The sequence below is a fragment of the Oncorhynchus tshawytscha genome, linkage group LG03, assembly GCF_018296145.1.
Source record: "Oncorhynchus tshawytscha isolate Ot180627B linkage group LG03, Otsh_v2.0, whole genome shotgun sequence".
NCBI classification, from domain to species: Eukaryota; Metazoa; Chordata; class Actinopteri; order Salmoniformes; family Salmonidae; genus Oncorhynchus; species Oncorhynchus tshawytscha.
Window position 1 is genome coordinate 61,178,257 of NC_056431.1, and position 15,442 is coordinate 61,193,698.

Sequence of the window (15,442 nt, forward strand, 5' to 3'; positions counted from 1 at the left end):
GCGTACTACCTAACATCATGTGGAGACAAAACACCACACTGCAGTTACAGCTGGATGTACCCATCCATCTGTTACTGATGAAACAGTTATATCAAATCGGCTACAATCAGCTGCTACAATGTTATTACTTCTAAATCCACTCCTAGTCCGCTTCTGTGACTCGTAAAGGATAGATGTGTGTGTGTTCGCGTTTTACCTCGGCAATGAAGCCGAGGGAAACAGGAGAGCAGAGCTGGCCCCTCTCCCAGACCCCGTTATTGTAGGCAGCACAGTACATGTCTGCCTTCCACTCTATCTCCTGGGGCTCTGTAAGGGCATACTCCTGCTTCAACAACTCATACACCCTGAAACAGAGAGGGGGAGAGAGCAAGAGGGAAAGGGAGAGAGAGAGCGATAACTAAATGACAGACCTCTCATCAGCGTCTCATTCTAAAGTCACACATCCACTCTACAGTTACAAGATTCCTGTGTGAACACAGCCCAAGATTCTCTGCTGGATTTGGCAAGGCTTCAGTAAGCCATTGTCTGTCCCTCCTTGCCCTCCTCTCCATCACCACTGGCTGACCTCTTGAGCTGGGTGTCCATCTGTAGAAGCTGGACGTAAAAGCTCCCGGGTGAGACCACGTGGGTCAACCTGACCCTCAGGTCTTTCATGTTGGCCGGCAGCATCAGGTAGGGCTGGATCTCTTGGTCCTGTTCTGGGGTCTCCTGGCCCATGGAGGTAGGGGCTGGCTCAGACTCACCCAGAAGACCCTCGAGTGGGGGGTCCCACACTGTGGTGTCTACCACCGGGGCCTGGGTGTCCTTAGATTTGATGCTAAGGAAGAGGGAGATGGGGTAAAACAAAACATCTCCTTTTTGGAACCATACCCACATGTGTGTGTGTGCAGGTATCAAAAAGTCTAAATAAGATTAGTTATTGATTTTACCCATGAAGTATCCTGCTGTGAGATAACAGACACACACTCACCCCTTCTTGAAGCAGGCCAGTTGATCGTTGACCAGCAGATCTTCAATGTTTGCTAACGGCTTGCTGGAATCACTGGTCTCAAACAGCCTGACTGGCAGACCCCTGCCCCTTCGACCAGCCTCTGGGGGTTCAGAAGACACACACAAATCAATCAACTACAGAACAGTCACACGGTTGTCGTAGGATGCCAAGACAGTGCCGTGTGAAAGGAGAACACTCCAGTTCTACCCGTCTTACCTGTGGCCACAGCGGTCACAAGTCTCTGGTCAGCAAGACTCTTGAACTTCTCTATACACGCTTTGCTCCACGTCTCACCCTCTTTCAAAGGAATCACATCAGCCAGGTAGCACTGGATGGCCTGGGTGGGGGGGAGAGGTAATTGTCAGAGCCAGTTGAATAATAGGAGTGCCCTGCCCAGTCTACCAACCCTAGCAGTTAATGCTGGGATGGTATATGGATACAGTCAGCCTTATTTATTCTCCATCAAACATACTCTTGTGTAGTGTGACCTCACCATGGCTGGGAGGGCAAAGAACTCATCCTTGATCTTCCTCAGGTCGTTGACTGACAGTATCTTGTTGTTGCCAAAGTCTACAAACTGGACTTCCACCTTCCTGCCCCCGGGAATACCTACACACAATAACATTTTAATATTTAGGTACACTCTTTTCCATACATTTTTGGAGTTTGCATATAATTTATTATCTAAGGGAGTGGTTCTCAAACCTCTCCTCGGAATCTCCAGACATTTGACAATTTTGTTGTAACCCTGAACTAGCTCACCAGATTTCACTTAGTTGACTATTTGAAATCAGGATGTGGTAGTACTGGAATAGATAAAATACATGGAACGGTTGTGGGCCCCCAGGAGAGGTTTGAGAACCACTGATCTAAGGGGACAATACCGTAAAAACACATTGTGACCTCAATGAGCGTACCTAGGGGCTGTGGCGGTCATTACATTTTGTCAGTTGGTAACAGTCATGCCAATGACTGCTAGTCTCACGGTCTCAAAGACCAAAAACAAACAGGTAGGCTGCTCCTTAATAATCTGAATGGAGTTGTTATTTGTAACAGTACGCACACACACACACTGAAGGAAGAAAAGAAGCGCAGTAACGTTATGTAGCCTCAATTAACCTACCTAGCTAGCTTCTCTCAGTTTGACGCAGTCAAGACAGGTACTATTTAATCAGACACGATGAGAAATAGCAAGCAAGAAGTCTGCTCGCTCTCTCTTTCTGTGCTTGCTCTTGTGTCACTCACTGCGCAAACACACACCGCAGGCCCCTTCTCCCTAGTGCCATGCTCGTTCTGTTGCTCTCCCTCTCCTTTCCTCCACTCCGGTTAATAAAGTACCAAAACAAATGGAATTTTCTCATGCAAGGTTGTGAACCTGACCGGGTCTCTATGTTAAATAGTGTACTGTGCATATTGTGTCCGTCTGGGAAAGCACCGGGTCCATTTTGGAACGGGACCTCTTAACTCCCATCACCATTTATCCTCATCATTCAGATTAGACTGACAACAGGGCGCTGAGTACCAAGCCATTCATTGGCCAGTTGATTATTCTGCCTTATGCATCAGCGCCATTCATGTAGGCCTACAGAGAGCATTCATGTAGGCCTATGTGACTCATGACTGCCGGTGTGGCGGTATTTCGGTCACCGCAACTGCCCTAAGTGTACCCACGCACAGACAGTGTACTGACCGATGACATGGGCCCTGTACCAGACCTTGTCGTCAAAGCGTGCCACACAGGCCTGATCCAGGACAGGACAGTAGACCTCCAAGTCCTGGTCCTCTCCTCTGGTCCCCCTGCTGGGGCAGTCATAGCTGTAACACTCCTGCAGCTTGGCTGTCAGCAGCAGGAACTCCATGTTGTCAACCTGCGTTTAATCAGCGAGGGGGAAGAGTTCAAGAGGGCACTGGAATATCAGCTGATAATGCTTTCATGTGTGTGTGTGTTTGTGTGTGACCTACCAGTTGGATGTAGAAGTGTGAGGGTGTGTCTATGTGGGACACCACAGCGTTGAGCTCTACGTTGGTACGAGGGAAGACAGGAAGGTAGAACTGGAGAGGCCTCCTGCCACATGGCACAGTCTTGGCATTCCACGCCACGGGAGAGTAAAACCTACAGCAGCAGAACGGGACAAACATATTACTACTGATTATCCATGGCAACAAGGAAGAAACTGATGCAGCCTTCCGCAAAACTCATAAGGGAAACACTGGATATGTACAGTATGCAGGGTTCATACACATTTTGACAAATGGAATTAAGACTTTTTCATGACTTTTAACCAAATTTCCATGACCAAAAATTGGTGACGTCTGTGTGTACGTATCAAACAGTATGTAATGTGGTATCGACCCTGGGAGGCTGCTCTCTGATCCCATGTACCAACTCCTGTCGATGTCCAAAGCACTTAACCCCACCACAAAGTAGAATACCTGTTAGGCAACTGTACAAAACAAGAGGTCAGTCTGGAGAGCTACTGGGTGTGCAGGCTTTTGATCAAGCCCTGCTCAAACACAGACAGTTTATCAAGGTTCGGTTCAGCGGCTAATTTCTAAAATGTGGTTTGTTTGAGGGGGACTGGAATAAAAGCCTACCCACCCATTAGCTCTCCTGGAGGATGGTTGACCACCCTTGATGCATAAAATTGCAACATTACAACCAAATACATTTGCCTTTTTAAATAATTTGCTCATTTTATATATCAAAAGATCAAATGGCTTTGATAAGCTACAATTCTTTTTATTCAGCTGAAGCAAGCCCACACATTTTCTTCAGGAAATGTACCTTTTCTAATTTATTTTAGTTACCTTCGAAGTGATTACGTTGCAGGCTGACTAGCCTCTATTGAGTTGCAATGTCCCATACATTGGATGCCCAAATAAACTATAAGTATCACCAAAACAAGTTGAAGCCACTTAATCCAAAAGAAAGGCTACATCTAATCCTTTTTTCTAAAATTACTGTTCACGATTCACAAATTCTTATTTTGATTCACTGCATTTGAAACAAATCCCAACTATTACAATGGTGAACTGTATTGTTCGTTTCGTAAAAAATAATAGTGAATAATCTGAGTCGTTCAAAAAAGTATATCAACTTTGTATGGCCTTATTCGCAAGTGTTTTGGACATGACGAAAACATTAATACAAGCTAACAATAGCTTAACAGTTAACTAAAGGGCACAAGATATGTTTTGAATTGGCTACAAAGTTATTAGTCTGTTCTCTATTTAAGTGATAATGCCCAAGAAGTCGGCACGGGTGTTGTTAAGCCTGAGAAAAAGTCCAGGGCCGGTAAAACTGTGCCAATATATCCTCCAAACACCGGCTTCGAGGGCATTATCACTTTTATACAACGTGTTACCAACATATTACAATAATCATTGACATATTTCCATTAAAAAAAACATTTTAGGAATTTATTCATACTATTTCGTCATTCCACAAGATATAGTCCCAACACAAATCTAAGGTTACTAACCAAGCAGGCTGGTCGTTCGTTCGATCGGTTCGGTTGCCAGAGACGCGACCCAGTCATTCAGTCTTTTTGTTCTGCATCTATGGATGAGCCCCAATCGTTCGTTCTAAACGAACGAACGATTGCAATTCTAGCTGGCAATGTTCTTATCCCTTGCTTGCAAGCTAGCCAACTACAGCTAATTTACAGTCACATAAAAAAGTGCATCCAGAATAACAGCAAAGTAGTTGCATTTGTTTAAGCTGTTTTCTAGTGACATTTATTTGGATACATCCATAACAATAAGCTAATAAGGCGCGATTTCGGCTGGCATAGAAAATGTGCTCACTCGTCAGAACACTGTTGTTCAGAGGAGCTAGCCAACAACTCACCTAACACAATCCCTTCAAACTGAAAAGACTGCAAACTAGTTGCACTTCGTTTAGTTTGACCTTTTTTCAATTAACATTTCTTTGGATATACCCATAAAAATTATGCCAGCTGATTCATGATTTTGACTGGCTGAGAAACGCTGCCTGCCGGTCTCGTCACGTTCATTACTATGGGACAGCTGGAGATCAAATTTGAATATTGAAACAATGTTGCAAATGTCAGAGACAGACAGCAAGGTTTATACCAATCTCTGCTGTTGAAAACTAAATGTTAGTTTAAAAGAAATGTGAGATAATGTCTAGATGCTTTTTACAGTGGAGATCGAGTTGATAAATTGCTTGGCTGGGCTGACGAGACAGCAGGTTGCCCAGTCAGATGGAACAGAGTAAATACGCATTTTAACGTCATAGATTTAGCCGGTGGTAACTTATGTAATAGACACCGGCTGGAATGCGATTTTAACCAATCAGCATTAGACCCACCCGATGTATAACATATTTTATAGGCGAGGCCTACCTGCTGCTGCAATGGTCGACTGTCTCGCTCTCCTTGAGCAACAGCCCACTCTTTTCTCACAAATGCAGGTGATGCGTGTAAACACAGCTGTGCAAAAGTGTCATTCCGATCCTGGCTGATATGTGGATTTTAATTTGATAAAATATTTAAAAACGGTCTCTAAACAAATTACATTAACAGAAATTACTTTTCCCACAACTTTTCAGATTTGATCATTTTCCAAAACCTTTCCAGGCCTGGAAAACACCATTCAAAAAATTCCATGTCTTTTCCAGGATTTATGACCATACGAACCCTGAGTATGTATCTACCTGGCGAGCTCGAGGAAGACCAGGTACTCTCGGAGGGACATGGGCATGTTGCTGGAACCGCTGTCCATGGGGGCTTTCTTCAGGTCCACCAGCAGAGCACCTCTCTCCTGACCAAACACCTGCATCTCTACTGAGGCTGAGCCCACCACGCGGCGAAACTCATCCTGGGCCTCCGCACTCCAGCCTTTAGTCTGGGAGAGAAGAGAGGAAAAGGAGGGGGATGCAGGTAAAGAAAACAAATCTAAACTCATCCTAGTCACTTATACAAAAGCCCTTCACTTGAAGAAAAAGATAGATGGCGACATACACAAATGTTATGTCAGAATATGGACAATATGCAAATGTATGCCCCTTACAAGGTCTGCAGGCACGATGTCATCGACTTACCAGGTCTGCAGGCACAATGTCCTTGAGGGAACACTTGATAGCCTGAGGGAGCCAGCGGCTCATTTCTGATTGGCCGGCCACGTCCACTCTTCTCAGACGCTCATTCATGTCCCTGATGAACAGGTCTGGACCCGCCTCCTCACTGGGAATGGGGAAGTAGAGGTGTAAGAGAAAGACAGACCTGGGTGACTGAAAAAACAAATCAATGTTCTGTCCCCTTTTATGCCTACTAGGTTTTTCACGTGTGTGCGTGTGCATCTGTACCTCTGCAGGGCTATTCCCTTGCAGAAACCGTAGTCTTGGAAGTAGACTCTGACACGGTGAAGTTCAGGAACAGGACAGCTGCGGACCGGGTCCAGGTGACCTCTCTGGAACAGTTCTGTCAGGGTGGCCCGACACCACATCCCCTCCTTCCACTTCACAAACACTGTGGAGCCTGACGGAGACACTCACGCACAATAGTCAGTGGCAACATCGCACTGCTTTCATTTCACAAACACCATAAAGCATAGAGGTAGGGACATACCCACAGTAAGGTATCACACACACACAGTGATCTCACCAGTCTCCAGTATGTCGCTGGCTGTGAACAGTCCTCTCTCTCCAGAGCAGAGGGAGTTTATCTTCTTGGACAGCAGAATACAGGCCCTCTGCTCTGCCACGTGGCGGATGTAGAAGTGGTTAGGGTTCACCACATGGGTCACCATCACCCACTCCTGGAACACTGAACACACTCACAGTTTCTATGTGTCTCTATTCATCAAGTTATAGATTATGTGACCATAACTGTTGTGCATGTTATTATGTGAAATGTGTGTCTGTCTCTCTTCTACCTTTCCCCTGACTGACAGGTGGGAGGTCCTCCTGGCTCTTCTTGCTGCTCCTCTGGGCTCTTTGTCTCTCACTGGCCTGCTGCAGCTCAGACAGGTGAGCTGGGACAACTACAAGCAGAAACCAAGAAACACCATTATTATCCTATGGGTAATGGGGATGCGGTTTACCTCAGCAGACATGCACTGACGTGCACTCTAAATGTTGCTGTGACATTGTCACTAACCTCCAACTGAGAACCCTGCTGCAGTGGTTTTGGATGAGGCTGTGGTGAATTGATGGCAGGATTTCAAACTGACTTCGTCCTTCCCTTCTCCTCCTTGTTCATTCTCCTCTATAATCTCCTCTATGATGACGTTGGGTCCGGAGTCTGAGACAGGGCTGGAGCTGGGTAAGGGCCGAGGGCCAGGGATGGGAGAGGGGCCCCAGGTATGCCTAGTCATCCTCAGGCTTTCCTGCTCCTGGTGAGGTGGAACATGCTCTCTGGTGCTGGGCGGGGGAGGCCTCATCATCGTTTGGCTCACCTGCTGCTGCTGCTGGGGGCGGCTGGGCTCTCTGGTGCTAAGGGAGTGTGGGAGCAGGGGGGCCTTCCTATTGGGCCCAGCCTGCTCCTGGGGCCTCTCTCTGTCTCTGTGGATCAGCTCATCTGTCAGACTGAGGGGGGAGTTCAAAAGTCAGTTAAACCATGTAAACAAAGATACATATATTTTTCTATCTGTAGTCAATTACAGTACGTACATCTTGGCGTTCCCAATGTTGATCTTCAGACACGCCTTCAGACTCCTGCCCAGCGCATCCTGCTGTGCTATGCAGCTAACACACACACATACATTCGCGCCATGGTTCAGATGTGAGTTCCAAACTACAGTAGCAGAACTCAGGTCAGGCCACATAGCTACAGGGTTTTAAATTGTAATTCAGGTCAACTTTATTGACTCACCTCAGTCCAGAGCCCAGAGACAGACACTTCAGGTCAAACGACTGTACATCCACAGAAGCCTGCAGGGTCTCCAACAACTGTTCAACACACAAACACACCTCGTATTCCTTGAAGTGCCACTCTACAACCAGAAGGTGCAGTTTAGTGTATGTGTGTATGTATGCATGTACCTGCTCCAGGTCACAGTAGCTCTCCAGGGAGGGGTGCTGTCCGACCTGCTTGGCCTTCTGCATGGCTGTGTCCAGGGCCCTCATCCTCTCCTCCACCCGGCCCAGTTCCCTCCTGCTGGACGGGAAGTGCTGCTCCATGTTGGTCAGCTCAGCCACCAGTGCCCCCTTCCTGACAATATAGGAATTATACCTTACCCCATGAAACCAGAAAAATAATGGGGTCCACTTACTGTATACATCCATTTGATCAGCCCTGATAAAAAGCATTACAGCCAAGCGCAATACATACAATAAGTAGCAGAAGCTACAAATACATAACACACTAGCCCATTAGTGAGAAGAAGGTATGAGGTGGTTGTAGAGTAGTGTACCTTCTATTGAGGATGGTGAAGGCCCTGTCCATAGCCTCATCTATCTCCATCAGCAGTCTGGCCTTCTCTCTCTTCACCTGCACCATCAAGCCTTTCACCAGAGTCTGCAGAGTTAAGCACACAGCAGGTATGCTACAGGTAACATCTTGCTTTCATACAGGGCTGATTTCCCAGACACAGATTTAGCCTAGTCCTGGACTACAAAGCATGCACAATGTATATTCTCCATTTAATGTGCTTTTTTTTAGTCCAGGACGAGGCTTAATCTGTCTGGGAAACCAGGCCATAGTATTATTGGATCAGTACAGATGGAAGGACAGGAGATCTGGGACAGTACTTTAGTTGCTCACCTGATGGATATTGTCCAGATTTGCCATGTTCTCAGAGGCCTGAGACAGAGCCTCTTCTACTGCTTTCAGTGCTTTCTCTACATCTGGACCCTAGAACAGAATACATATATTGCCTACTATATAGAAACAACAGAAATTCTTCCATTTCTGCAGCATTCTTTAAATAATGCCCTGCATCTCTGTTTGGCTGACCGACTCCAGGAGCTTGGATATTACTGATCAGACAGGCCAAGCACACTTATATTAACGTTAAACCATACCTGTTTTGTGTCCTCCTCGAGAGGTGAAGACGAGGATTTGACTCTGTGATGCCTCGGTCTGTCTCTACCAGAGTTTTAATAAACAAAAATAAAGGTTCAATAATAATAAAAATAAATAAATAATACAGAATAAGAACGATTACATAAAGTGCATTTGGAAAGTATTCAGGTCCCTTGACCTTTTCCACATTTTGTTACGTTAGAGCCTTATTCTAAAATGGATTAAATTGTTTTTTCTCTCTCATTAATCTACACACAAAACCTCTTTAGCAAAAACAGGTTTTATGAAATATTTGCTAATTTATTAAAAATTAAAAACAGAAATACCTTATTTATATAAGTATTCAGACCCTTTGCTATGAGACTCGAAATTGAGCTCAGGTGCATCCTGTTTCCATTGATCATCCTTGAGATGTTTCTACAACTTGATTGGAGTACACCTGTGGTAAATTAAATTAATTGGACAATTTGCAAAGACACACACCTGTCTATATAAGGTCCCACAGTTGACAGTGCAAAACCAAGCCAAAAGGTACTTCAACAAAGTACTGAGTAAAGGGTCTGAATACTCATGTAAATGTGATATCAGTTTTTTATTTTGAATTAGCAAAATTTTCAAAAAACTGTTTTTGCTTCATCATTATGGAGTATTGTGTGTAGATTGACGAGGGGGAAAAAAACAATTGAATCCATTTTAGAATAAGGCTGTAATGTAATTTTTGGGGGGAAAAAGTCAAGGGGTATGAATACTTTACGAAGGCACTATGTAAAAAAAGATTTGTTTATTATTTTTTATACATTTTCAAACATTTAATTGTGGGGTATTGTGCGTAGAATGATGAGGAAAAAAATATAAATTCTCAATTTTAGAATAAGTCTAATGTAACAAAATGTGGAAAAAGTGTAGGGGTCTGAATACTTTCCAAATGCATTCTATTTCTAGTTTGGAGTGTTTGTTCATCATTGAGATATGAGACAGAATCTCTGTGATTCCCAACTAAAGGACCCATAATGGTCTGAGGAGAATGGTAGTGTTCGCTCAAAGTTAGCTGCTAAATGGACACTGAAAAGAAAAATTAGAATAGAGGGAAATAATATTGAAATGTTTTCTATTTATATTTATGCTCTTAATATGTGTGTATGGTCAACTGGACAGCAATTCAGTTTCTGCATTGTAAACTGCCAAAGTGAATCATAGTGGCTGGCATGTGTGTATTTATAAGTTTGTGAAATAAACTGTTATATACCTTTTCATTTTGTTCATTTTGGCTGTGTAGATGAGGCCAATGATTCTGCTGTCCACCTGCAGTCCCTCCACCCCTCCTTCAGGAAGAGTGGACTCAACCTGCAGGAACACCCACTGCATTTCATACAACTACACTACTTATTCACACTGCAGCCAATTAGCCTGCTGGTAAGTAGTATGAACTGGCACAAAAGTATGTGGACACCCCTTCAAATTAGTGGATTCTGCTATATCAGCCACGCCCATTGCTGACAGTAGGGCTGGGCGATATGGCCAAAATCTCATATCCCGATATAGGTAATTTCATATCCCGATAACGATACATATGATATAGCACATTTTCTGTAAATTCAATGAATAACTACTTTATATAAAATGCCTATTTCTCTTTGAATTATACTCAACAAATAAAAAGGTACTTACTCATATTTGATTATTTCTCCTTTTATTTAGAACCTTTGTGCAAATTTTCAATTGTATGTAACAAAACAAAATATTAATGTATAAAATCTAAAAAAAGGTAAATAGAAAACATTAACTATAGTTGCAAACAAAATAAATATAGGCCTAAAATATATTTTGGGGGGCTTGCCTGTTTTGCATGTTATTTTGGCATTAATACGTGTCACATATCAATTTGCATTTGGTACCTTGGGTCGAGAGTTAGCACCAACTCACGAAACCCCCGTTTCTCAACCGTGTAAATTGGGGCCATGTCTTTGCAGATGTAAATTGTAACAGCAGCTGTTATCTCCTTCCAGCTTCGTGATTCTTTGCCATAAATGGTGTGCCGCGGGCAAAAGCCTCTTGCAACGAGTTTGGGGGGGGTTTTGTTTTGAACACTCGACTGTACTTTTTTGGGTCTCATCTGTAGACTCTCTCCGTACTGTTTCACATGATTCTTGCGTAGGTGGTAAAAGAGGTTAGTGGTGTTTGATTCTGTTGTCAGGAACGGCCTGCAGCATATTTTGCAGAGGACAGTTTTCTGGTCTGTGCCAGACTTTTCATACCCAAACCATGTCCATGCGAACGAAGTAGCCCCTCTTAGGTACGAGCTCTGTGTCTCCATGCCACGTTCACTCTCCATGTTTGTTTGCGTTCACATGTGGAAAGAATTTTGCAACACAAAGCGGCATCCAATTGACAAAAATATTGCCGTAAAGAGTGATTTGCGACACAACAAAATAAACAATAGAGCATAATATGAAACGATAGACGTTTTTCTATTGTCACACGATAGATATATATATATATATATATATATATATCTATATCTATATCTATATATATATATCTATATATATCTATATATATCTATATATAGCCCTAGCTGACAGGTACAGTGGGGCAAAAAAGTATTTAGTCAGCCACCAATTGTGCAAGTTCTCCCACTTAAAAAGATGAGAGGCCTGTAATTTTCATCATAGGTACACTTCAACTATGACAGACAAAATGAGGGGGGAAAAAAAATCCAGAAAAATCACATTGTAGGAATTTTAATGAATTCATTTGCAAATTATGGTGGAAAATAAGTATTTGGTCTGTAACAAAAGTTTATCTCAATACTTTGTTATATACCCTTTGTTGGCAATGACAGAGGTCAAACGTTTTCTGTAAGTCTTCACAAGGTTTTCACACACTGTTGCTGGTATTTTGGCCCATTCCTCCATGCAGATCTCCTCTAGAGCAGTGATGTTTTGGGGCTGTTGCTGGGCAACACGGACCTTCAACTCCCTCCAAAGATTTTCTATGGGGTTGAGATCTGGAGACTGGCTAGGCCACTCCAGGACCTTGAAATGCTTCTTACGAAGCCACTCCTTCGTTGCCCGGGCGGTGTGTTTGGGATCATTGTCATGCTGAAAGACCCAGCCACGTTTCATCTTCAATGCCCTTGCTGATGGAAGGGGGTTTTCACTCAAAATCTCACGATACATGGCCCCATTCATTCTTTCCTTTACACGGATCAGTCGTCCTGGTCCCTTTGCAGAAAAACAGCCCCAAAGCATGATGTTTCCACCCCCATGCTTCACAGTAGGTATGGTGTTCTTTGGATGCAACTCAGCATTCTTTGTCCTCCAAACACAACGAGTTGAGTTTTTACCAAAAAGTTATATTTTGGTTTCATCTGACCATAAGACATTCTCCCAATCTTGTTCTGGGTCAGCGAAATGCTCTCTAGCAAACTTCAGATGGGCCTGGACATGTACTGGCTTAAGCAGGGGGACACGTCTGGCACTGCAGGATTTGAGTCCCTGGCGGCATAGTGTGTTACTGACGGTATGCTTTGTTACTTTGGTCCCAGCTCTCTGCAGGTCATTCACTAGGTCCCCCCGTGTGGTTCTTGTGATCATTTTGACACCATGGGGTGAGATCTTCCGTGGAGCCCCAGATCGAGGGAGATTATCAGTGGTCTTGTATGTCTTCCATTTCCTAATAATTGCTCCCACAGTTGATTTCTTCAAACCAAGCTGCTTACCTGTTGCAGATTCAGTCTTCCCAGCCTGGTGCAGGTCTACAATTTTGTTTCTGGTGTCCTCTGACAGCTCTTTGGTCTTGGCCATAGTGGAGTTTGGAGTGTGACTGTTTGAGGGTGTGGACAGGTGTCTTTTATACTGATAAGTTCAAACAGGTGCCATTAATACAGGTAATGAGTGGAGGACAGAGAAGCCTCTTAAAGAAGAAGTTACAGGTCTGTGAGAGCCAGAAATCTTGCTTGTTTGTAGGTGACCAAATACTTATTTTCCACCATAATTTGCAAATAAATTCATTAAAAATCCTACAATGTGATTTTCTGGATTTTCCCCCCTCATTTTGTCAGTCATAGTTGAAGTGTACCTATGATGAAAATTACAGGCCTCTCATCTTTTTAAGTGGGAGAACTTGCACAATTGGTGGCTGACAATACTTTTTTGCCCCAATGTATATAAAAATGAGCACAGCCATGCAATCTCCATAGACAAACATTGGCAGTAGAATGGCCTTACTGAGGAGCTCTGTAACTTTCAACGTGTCACCGTTATAAGATGACACTTCTCCAAAAAGTAAGTTTGTCAAACTTCTGCACTGCTAGAGCTGCCCAGGTCAATTGTAAGTGCTGTTATTGTGAAGTGGAAACCCCTAGGAGCGACAACGGCTCAGCCGTGAAGTGGTAGGCCACACAAGCTTACAGAATGGGACCACAGAGTGCTGAAGCGTGTAAAAATTGTCTATCCTCGGTTGCAACACAATTCCAAACTGCCTTTGGAAGCAACGTCAGCACAAGAACTGTTCATCACCAACAAACTAACATGGTCCAAGCACACGAAGACAGTCGTGAAGAGAGTACGACAAAACCTATTCCCCCTCGGGAGACTGAAAAGATTTGGCATGGGTCCTCAGATCCTCAAAAGGTTTTACAGCTGCACCATCGAGAGCATCCTGACGGGTTGCATCACTGCCTGGTATGGCAACTGCTCTGCATCTGACAGCAAAGCACTACAGAGGGTAGTGCGTATGGCCCAGTACATCACCGGGGCCAAGCTTCTTGCCATCCAGGACCTCTATACCAGGCGGTGTCAGAGGAAGGCCCTAAAAATTGTCAAATACTCCAGCTCTAGTCATAGACTGTTCTCTCTGCTACCTCATGGCAAGCGATACCAGAGCGCCAAGTCTAGGTCCAAGAGGCTTCTAAACAGCTTCTACCCCAAAGCCATAAGACTCCTGAAAGTCTAATCAAATGGCTTCCCAGACTATGTCACCCCCCCACTTCTACACTGCTGCTACTCTGTTATCTATGTATAGTCACTTTAATAGCTCTACCTAAATGTCCATATTACCTCAATTACCTCGACACCGGTACCCCCTGTATATAGCCCCGCTATTGTTATTTTACTGTTCCTCTTATCTCTTACTTTTTTTTAAAGGTATTTTCTTAAAACTGCATAGTTGTTTAAGGGCTTGTAAGTAAGCATTTCCCTGTAATGTCTACTACACCTGTTGTGTTCAGCGCATGTGACAAATATAATTGGATTTGATTTATATTACTGTAAATGTGAAAATGTTGAAAATATAGGGACTATTCATATACAGGGAAGTGTATACATTCAGCATTGCATTTACAGCCTTACCCCTTTTGAAATATGTATGTGACCATCAGTTTCATGTAGTGTTTGTTGTATAGCTGACATCAGGTGCTAGTACTGTACTGTACCTTGCATTCAGGGCACAGAATGACATTGTTAAACTCCAGCGAGCGCAGACAGGTAGTGCAGAAGATGTGGGAACATAGGAGGACATTGGGAAGGTTGCCAACGATTTCGTCCTCTGAAAAGATTAATGGCATTAAAATGTATCATACAACGTTTTGTGCATTTTTAGATTGGGGGAAGGAGGTGACTAAACCTGCAACAAAAAAAATGTTCCTATGCCACAATAGAGTTAACGTTAACGGAAGATACTTCCTCTCTGGCCATAATGGTCCACGTATTGGCACTGTGGCAGTCTATAGGAAGAATGAGATGATGTGTCCGGACCGAACTCTTGATAAGCTTCTTCAAGTCAACAAAATGTATTATTAACTACAATATAACGTTACTGTATAAACACAGTTCGCCTGTTTACTGAAGAAAATGGACCGTATAACTTTTGGTAGCCACAACGTGGCCCGAAGCTAGCTAACAGGTGTGCAATTTGACAGGTAACGTTAGCTCGATATAGCTAAAACTTTAAACAACATGAATGACAATATGTGGACTGGCAAATTATAATTATTACAAAGAATTTACCTGGTAAAGTGTAAGCAATACCGCATATGTTACAAACCACAGAGTTCGGGTTGTCGGCTCGAGGCGTTCTGTCCGACATTTTTGAACGGACGACTACGGTTCACATCGATTGAAAGAATGTTCTGTCTGAGTCCTCTGCCTCCAATTATGTCACGTGCGCATAAAGGCACGCAAGAGCAGATGGAAAGGCCCGACGGTGCACACGACAGGATGGATGGAAAAGGCTGCGGAGAAAAGGCAACTTCTTTCTCCATAATTCCCACTTGAGGGCGCCATATCATACTTTAGCAATCCCAGGCCTTCCGGAACCGCCTGCACCCGGCAGTGATGTAGTCTGTGATATTGTGGTCAAGACAGGTAGGCTAAAGAACACGTTGACCATTGTGCACTCAAGTGCATGATGATAACAATTAATTTTAAACATAATAAAGAAAGTATGCATATTTCCACCGTTT

At 43.7% G+C, this 15,442-nt stretch overlaps 1 protein-coding gene across 2 annotated transcripts in view; it reads right to left on the reverse strand.

Annotated features, from left to right (window-relative positions):
* rnf17 (ring finger protein 17) overlaps positions 1–15,202 on the reverse strand; it is a 36,819-nt gene extending 21,617 nt beyond the window's left edge. For both annotated transcript variants that reach the window (XM_024409076.2, XM_042319778.1), the window contains exons 1-23: positions 14,988–15,202; positions 14,414–14,526; positions 10,226–10,323; positions 8,979–9,042; positions 8,719–8,808; positions 8,369–8,472; positions 7,998–8,166; positions 7,828–7,904; positions 7,626–7,700; positions 7,114–7,541; positions 6,890–6,997; positions 6,619–6,780; positions 6,321–6,492; positions 6,057–6,198; positions 5,670–5,860; positions 2,954–3,104; positions 2,682–2,859; positions 1,485–1,600; positions 1,208–1,328; positions 971–1,091; positions 566–817; positions 197–344; positions 1–9 (exon numbers count right to left, since the gene is read on the reverse strand). The exon at positions 1–9 is cut by the window's left edge and continues 104 nt beyond it. In XM_024409076.2, coding sequence (XP_024264844.1) covers positions 1–9; positions 197–344; positions 566–817; positions 971–1,091; positions 1,208–1,328; positions 1,485–1,600; positions 2,682–2,859; positions 2,954–3,104; positions 5,670–5,860; positions 6,057–6,198; positions 6,321–6,492; positions 6,619–6,780; positions 6,890–6,997; positions 7,114–7,541; positions 7,626–7,700; positions 7,828–7,904; positions 7,998–8,166; positions 8,369–8,472; positions 8,719–8,808; positions 8,979–9,042; positions 10,226–10,323; positions 14,414–14,526; positions 14,988–15,066 — 3,168 coding nt within the window. In that variant the 5' untranslated portion in view covers positions 15,067–15,202. The remainder of the gene's footprint in view (positions 10–196; positions 345–565; positions 818–970; positions 1,092–1,207; positions 1,329–1,484; positions 1,601–2,681; positions 2,860–2,953; positions 3,105–5,669; positions 5,861–6,056; positions 6,199–6,320; positions 6,493–6,618; positions 6,781–6,889; positions 6,998–7,113; positions 7,542–7,625; positions 7,701–7,827; positions 7,905–7,997; positions 8,167–8,368; positions 8,473–8,718; positions 8,809–8,978; positions 9,043–10,225; positions 10,324–14,413; positions 14,527–14,987) is intronic.
* Positions 15,203–15,442: the final 240 nt, after the last annotated feature.